This window comes from Hydra vulgaris, chromosome 03 (assembly GCF_038396675.1).
Source record: "Hydra vulgaris chromosome 03, alternate assembly HydraT2T_AEP".
NCBI classification, from domain to species: domain Eukaryota; kingdom Metazoa; phylum Cnidaria; class Hydrozoa; order Anthoathecata; family Hydridae; genus Hydra; species Hydra vulgaris.
In genome coordinates this window covers 42548633-42556324 of record NC_088922.1, presented here as the reverse complement: position 1 = coordinate 42556324, position 7692 = coordinate 42548633, and the positions used below count along the sequence as shown (strand labels likewise).

At 26.7% G+C, this 7692-nt stretch overlaps 1 protein-coding gene across 1 annotated transcript; it reads right to left on the bottom strand.

Annotated features, from left to right (window-relative positions):
- Positions 1-1103: 1103 nt before the first annotated feature.
- Positions 1104-5263, bottom strand: LOC100209110 (brachyury protein homolog 1-like). Its single transcript, NM_001309774.1, is given in 8 exon segments — positions 1104-1955; positions 2070-2186; positions 2416-2474; positions 3068-3129; positions 3467-3607; positions 4343-4607; positions 4812-5013; positions 5149-5263. Coding segments are annotated over 7 exon segments (1095 nt in total). The 5' UTR covers positions 5003-5013; positions 5149-5263; the 3' UTR covers positions 1104-1695.
- Positions 5264-7692: the final 2429 nt, after the last annotated feature.

Here is a 7692-nt window from a genome sequence, read left to right as displayed (position 1 = left end):
TATGTATGTATGTATGTATGTATGTATGTATGTATGTATGTATGTATGTATGTATGTATGTATGTATGTATGTATGTATGTATGTATGTATGTATGTATGTATGTATGTATGTATGTATGTATGTATGTATGTATGTATGTATGTATGTATGTATGTATGTATTTATGTATGTTTGTTTCTATGTATGTATGTATGTATGTATGTATGTATGTATGTATGTATGTATGTATGTATGTATGTATGTATGTATGTATGTATGTATGTATGTATGTATGTATGTATGTATGTATGTATGTATGTATGTATGTATGTATGTATGTATGTATGTATGTATGTATGTATGTATGTATGTATGTATGTATGTATGTATGTATGTATTTATGTATGTATGTATGTAATGTGTATTTATGTATGTATGTTATGTATTATGTAAGTATGTTTTAAACAAGTATATTATAACTCTTATTATGAGTTATAACTGTTATTATAACTCATTATAAGTAATTATAAATATTATTGTTATAAATTATTATAATTGTTAAAAATAATTAAGTTAAATGAAGGGGAAAATGCACGTAATTTTGATGTTTGAAAAGTGTTTTTTTTTCAAAAGCATGTCAACTTAAGTTTCAAAACATATCTCTATAAAAAAGTTCAAAAGTATAAACTTTGTTTGTAAAAATTATTTAGGATTTTGTTGCATAAAAACTGTAATTTTTTAATGTACCGTAAGTATATTATAACTCTTATAATGAGTTATAACTGTTATTATAACTCATTATAAGTAATTATAAATATTATTATTATAAATTATAATAATTGTTAAAAATAATTAAGTTAAATGAAGGGGAAAATACACGTAATTTTGATGTTTGAAAAGAGTTTTTTTTTCAAAAGCATGTCAACTTAAGTTTCAAAACATATCTCTATATAATGAGTTATAACTGTTATTATAACTCATTATAAGTAATTATAAATATTATTGTTATAAATTATTATAATTGTTAAAAATAATTAAGTTAAATGAAGGGGAAAATACACGTAATTTTGATGTTTGAAAAGTGTGATTTCAAAAATCAAAGATTTTTAAAGCAAAAAACAATTTTTAAAGGTTTTATCATGACAAATCAAATGTACAATGGTTTTATAAAAATACTCGACGTGTTTTAAAATACAGTGTTCTTTACAAATTTTTTTTTATATAAAAAATAATAAATAACTTAGCTTCATATATATTATACTATCTATATGCGCGAACAAAAAATAAATGAACTTGTGCAAATCATAAAAACCCAGTTCGCAGCCGAAAAGTTCTCTTATAAACAATGTTCATTTTTAATGAATTTAAAGAACTTTAATTGATTAAAGAAAGAACTACAAAAAGTAGGAAAACTTTTTTAATTAAAAATATATATTTATATATGTATATATTAAACAAAAATTAAATAAATATAGGAGAAAAATAAAATAAATACCAGAGAGCAACTTTAATTGAAAAAAAATAATAAAACAGGTGTTGCCTATCAAAAGACACTACTTATTATGTTTACTCTTTTTATATAGAATTGGCAAAATAGTTTGACATAGTTGTCGCCAAATGAAATGACTATCGCAAGACGATAAATAGAATAAGTATTTTGCTTTTCAAAGCAAAATATAATCAATAAATATATAATCTAAAATATTTAAAATATTTATATATTGGAGGGATAAACTAGAGAGTGACTCCAAGGGTTCATGTTGGGGTCGACGATTGAAGGCTTATTTATTGTTGGATATTGTCCGAGGGAATTTTGTGAATAATTGCTTATAATAGAGTTTTGTTGAATTAGTTCATCGTGTTTCATAGACGACGTTGTCATGGGAACAGCATAGTTTAAGTGATGAAGAGGCCACGTATTGTTTTGCATATTCATATATGGTGGACTCGATTCACGATAATAGTTTGTGCATGCTAAATTAAAAAAGGTATGTGTGTAAAAAATATTTTAGCAACATTTTTAACATAACAATACATATTTAAGATTAAATAGCTATGTAAAAGATACTTATAAAATTAAATCATTACCTCCGAGTATGTCGGTTCGGTGATACGGTGATGGATACGGTGACGAGCGGTGACTACGTAAATTGTCGCAATTTATTGCTCTTGAAAGCGGTGACATCATAGAAGGGTAATAACCGTCTATAATAAATTTAAATCGAATTTAAGTAAAAAAACAACCAAAAATTGAATATCATACTAAAGTATAAATTTAAATCGTATTTTGGTAAAAAAAAGTTAAGTTGTATATTATACTAAAGTATAAATGAATAAGCTTTAAATATAGTTTAAGATTCATTTTATGAAAGAGAAAAATGAAAAAGAACAACAAAAAAAAATCATTTAATAATTAAAGTTGAATAATACTCACAATTCGATGCAATTTGGTTTAAGGCATCTCTTTCGCATAAAATATCTTTGTGATCAGATCTGTGTATAAAAAAAAAAAGACGAAAATAATTTTGTTGTTATTGAAAAAGTTTTGCAGTTTCTTATAATAAGTTTTAAAAAGTACACGATAGTACGTCCATATCTTTAATATAATAGTAAGCACACAAAGATAGAAGATGACCGCTGATTAAGCAACTGTAGGAAACTTAAATATGTAACTTAATGGAAAAACTAATTATGGAGCGAATAAGTGTTTTTCTGGATTTCGGCGACTAAATAAATGATGAACTCCACTGGTGTTTGATACTCAAAGTATCACTTAAAAGGTTATCCGACTAATTTGTTTAGAAGAAAAAACAATAGAAAAAAAAAATCAAATAAACGTGTTACTATGGTTACATTATTTTAGTTTGAAAGGCTTTTCTGTAATACTTTAGTCGCAAAATTAACTGATTAATTAAGATTAGACGAAAGGTCAACCGACAAAATTTTGCTTGCTTAATTCTTTTATGTTAAAGTTTTTGAAAATGACGTTTTTTTAGGAAACAATTGTTTTCATTTTTAGTTCATAAACATTTTACAGTTTTGATTTTATCATTTTTAACTTTTAATCTTTTAAACTTTTGACTAACCTTTCTTTTGCATCTAAAAACGCCTTTGCAAACGGGTTGTACTTGATTTTTAGTCCAGTAATCTGAAAAATAAAAAAGTATAGATTGTAAAATAAAAATAGACAAACGAAAAAGAATCGCGAGTTTAAACAATTCAACCCATGTTTGTTACACTTAGATTAAATATTCATGCTACTTACCTCCTCCCTACCCCTCCCTCACCCCTTCCATCCCTAAAATTTTTCAGTGCGGCAGAGATTTAAGTTTGGCTCATTTTAATTTTGTATTCTTGAGCTATGTAGTAGATGGTTTTACATAACTAGTAACCTGTCTAGTTATAAAAAAGCAACTGGTACAGGTTACTTATAATTAAAAAAATATAACTGGTGTTAATTACTTAGAAAAATTTCAAATACTCACCTCTTCGTTTTGATAGGCTGTAACAGCAATAAATTGCGTCTCGGGAAATGTGTGAGTGCTTATAGTACGTTCTCCTTCAGGTGCTCCAACTCGTATAATGTGAACACGTGGTTGATATTTATGTAGAGAGTTTAACATAACCTGAGAATGAAAAAATTATGTCAAGGTCAACATTTAATGTTCTTCATACGTGTGGCTTATCTTCAGTTAAATGGGTAATTTAAAGTAAAAAGGCGCAGTTGTGAAAAAAATAGTTATTATGGTTTAATATAATTGTCAAGCAAAAGTATCAAAAGTTTTTTTTAACACTTGTATGTTTGTTGAAGTTTTTAAACAAGTAAATTAATAGATTTTAATTATCCTTAGACAAATGGTTATTTCAAATATATTGACAAAAACAAAACATTAACTTAAAGTTTGAGAGCATAAAGATTTCTTATTATATTCTTAATATATTATTTATTATTTTAAATATTATATCATATTATATTATTATTATATATATACATCGCTCAAATTTTATTAACCTTGAACATGAATTCATGTTCAAATTTGATAAAATTTTTAAAAATATTGAATAGAAAATTGTCTTGGCGAGTATATTCAGAAGAAAATTAATTAGGTAAAATATGATTTAATTGGTTTACAAAAATGAACTTATTCTATATAGTTTCCTAATTGTAACCCCGTAACTGTAAAATGACACATAATATTTAGTATGCTTTTTCTCGTTTTAAGTTGCAAACAAACAAAGAGCTATATGTTGTATGAAAATGTTGTGAAATATATTTAATGTTTAAATATCTACAGCTTGCTCTTTATTTAACAAAGCTTCATAATTTCTTACTATAAATTTAAGCCAACAAATTTATTTACCTGGCCTTCGCCGTTCATTTTATTTGTAAGCTTTACTTTAGTGAATGATATCGGGCTTTTCATCCAATGTGTACCAAAATTTGGTGAATCTGGGTGTATATAAACCGAGCTAGTAGTAGCTGGTTCTGGTTTTCCGCCAGCTACCCATTCTCCATTTACGTATTTCCACCTGTGATCTTCAACAGCTACAAAATCCAGTAAGATAGAATACATAGCATGTGACTCTAATCCTCGAATATTTAGTTTTAATACAGGAAACATTCGCCTAAACATAAGAAAAATAAAAACTTTCATAGCAAATAGAATTGTGGCATAAAAATAAACGAGTAAACGAGTTATAAAAATACTAGTAAACGAGTTATATATATCAACGAATATATTTTATTTTTATTTTTCAGTATCAAAAAGGCAATAATATATATAAATGTTAAATAAAGGAAACCTCAAATTACATGAAAATGTTTAATACCTTCCATTTTTTGTAACAATCATTTCGTTTGTTAAAGTCTTAAATTTCTTCCACAGCTCAGAGTCATCCAAACTGACGTGCACATGTTTTCCTTCGCTCGATAGCTCTTCTTTCTTTGGCAAGTCATCGTCTATGCGTCTTTCTTTTTCCTCATTTTGATGCGCAACTCCATCAATGTCTTTTGCATTCATTTTTTCTTTTTCTGTAAGTATTGAAGACATAGAAAATGAAGTAGGGGTCATACCCAACTCTTCCTCTTTGTAAAACATTTGCATAATACTTAATAGACTATTTACACAATGAAATTTACGTCCAAGTAAAATTAAAAATTGCACACCTACACTATACGAATTCTACTTAAACCGTTTTCAAAAAAACCTTTTGTTTATGGATAGTATAGTTCACACTAAATCGATACTTATACGCACTTCTCTTAGCCTATGTTGCGATTCAGAATAGTTAATAACTAGACATCAATTTTATACAAAATAAAACAGTTTATATTTATACAGCTAGTAATGACAAATTTTATTAATTCAATAACCAATTTAAAAAAAACAAAAAACGTAACAATAAAAGATATTTTTCGGTACGCAAACACCCAAAGACTTTTAGCGCTTTGTCAAGAAAGTCGGCCTTTTATTCACCTTTTACGTTAGTTACGAAGTCCGGAAAGTTTAATTTCGCCGAAAAATTATTGTTTCTTTGTTTTAAACAATAAACGATTCATCTTCTATTGAACTTATTTATGAAGCTTTATTGTGCTGGTTAAAAACAAATCGTATGCATAATGCCGACAGCAATTGGTTTCAGATATGAGTTGCCCGCCTCTTTCTGAAATCATTGTGAGACGATGTAAACATAAACGTTCTTGATATTGCCGAAAGTTGATGTACACGATGACAGATTTTACGGAAACTCAATGACAAAAAATAATTAAGGCGGAAACTGAGGCGGATACCAGTATTTAAGGAGGGCAGATTCGTAGACAAACCTTAAAATGTTGTTCGTTAAGCTCTTGGAATAACCGCACGGATGCCAATCTATTGTTAAATTTTTACAGACTAAAACCGTGACTTGATAAACTTTTGTCAGTTGAGTAAACTACTAAGCAGTATTTATATTAAATTTTTTTAATATAAACTTTTAGATTTCACCGCTGGCCATGCCATGTCTTATAATTATATTGAAATAAAACTGATTTATAAACAGTTTTATTTCAATTATAAAACAATTTATTTTATATTTAACAAAAACTAGTTAAATTTAATTCCTAATTTTGTATTTTTTATGACTTCATTAGCTGACTGCCACATATTTTAGAAATCAAAAGCATTGGACACGTGACTTGAAGCGAAACAAAGTTTTTTTATGTTTAAAAACAGTCGTGGCTCATTTTTTCTAGATTCACATTCCTAACATTAATCAATCAGAATAATTAAAGGTAGTAATAATTGCATTCGATTGAAGTAACGCGCACAGACTGCTGTAACAAATCAGGAAAAAGAAGCCTTTATTTCTGTAATTTTTTTTAATTAAAAAAAGTGCATTAGATATTATTCGGAATCTTCAAAACGTTTTTCTTTAAAACAAAAGAACAACACTTTTTGTTGTAGGTTGGTAAATAAAGCAAGCTGCAAAGAGCGGAATGTTTTAAAGAGGAGAGTATTTCTTGTCACAAGCACCGCTCATAAAAAAATTGATACGGGAACTTTCCTCAAAATGTCGGCATAATAAAACGATAGCCTATTTTCGTTAACTAAACATTGAATTAAAGTTTTGTAAAAAAAATCGAAGTTTTCTAAATATGTTTGTTTGCTTTTTAATTGTAAAACGTTATAGTTAGACACGCACAAAAGGTGCGTTTAAGTATAAAAGCTATATATATATATATATATATATATATATATATATATATATATATATATATATATATATATATATATATATATATATATATATATATATATATACACACACACACACACATATATACACACACACATAAATATATAAAGATACATATGTAAATACGAATAAAGCATGGAAGAAAGCAAAGTATTTGAACTTAAACAAAGTTTGAACATTCTTAAAGAATCTTTTTGTTGCTAAGCAATACATTTATTTTCCCCCCCCCCCCCCCCAAAAAAAAACACACTATCTTTAATAAAAGAAAAATCCGTTTAACAAGCGTTTCAATTTATTGTACTCTTGCCATAACTATTATTTGAAACTATTAATAGTTATAAATAAATTTAAATTATTAATGATTAAATAACCCGACGTCTTTTAAGGTTTAAAATGAAAATGTCTGTTAAATGTTTAAAATAAAAAATTCGGCGACGTTTAAAATTATCCAAAAGCGACGTAATTTGGATGGTTAAAATTGAAGGGAAAGCCATTCTTAAAAAAGTGTAAAACTCAATACAAAACTCTTTTAAAAATTTCCTTTTTTTGTCAATTTTATTTGGAGAGGAAATATTAAATTGAAAAGGAAGTATTAGTGTACAGACCGGAAAATTTTCGTTATATTTAGTAAGATTAATAAAAACGGCTGTAGATTTAATGAACTTATCGATGTGCTTAAGCTCTTTTACAATTTCGCCGACATTACAACAACATTCAGTTCTTAATTAAATGACGAATAATTACATTTTTGACATAAATTACATTTTGACATAAATGTACATGTCATTAACCTGCCCATTAACAAAAAAAACACAAAAAAACACAGTAAAGATTAAGATGGGATTTAATATGCTCTTGAGTAAATGATAAAAAAAGAACTATTTATTTTACAAACATTAATAAACAACTTTCTAAAATGCAACATTGACGTATTTTTGAGACACGTGTAACGCATGCACAAATTCAACAAATA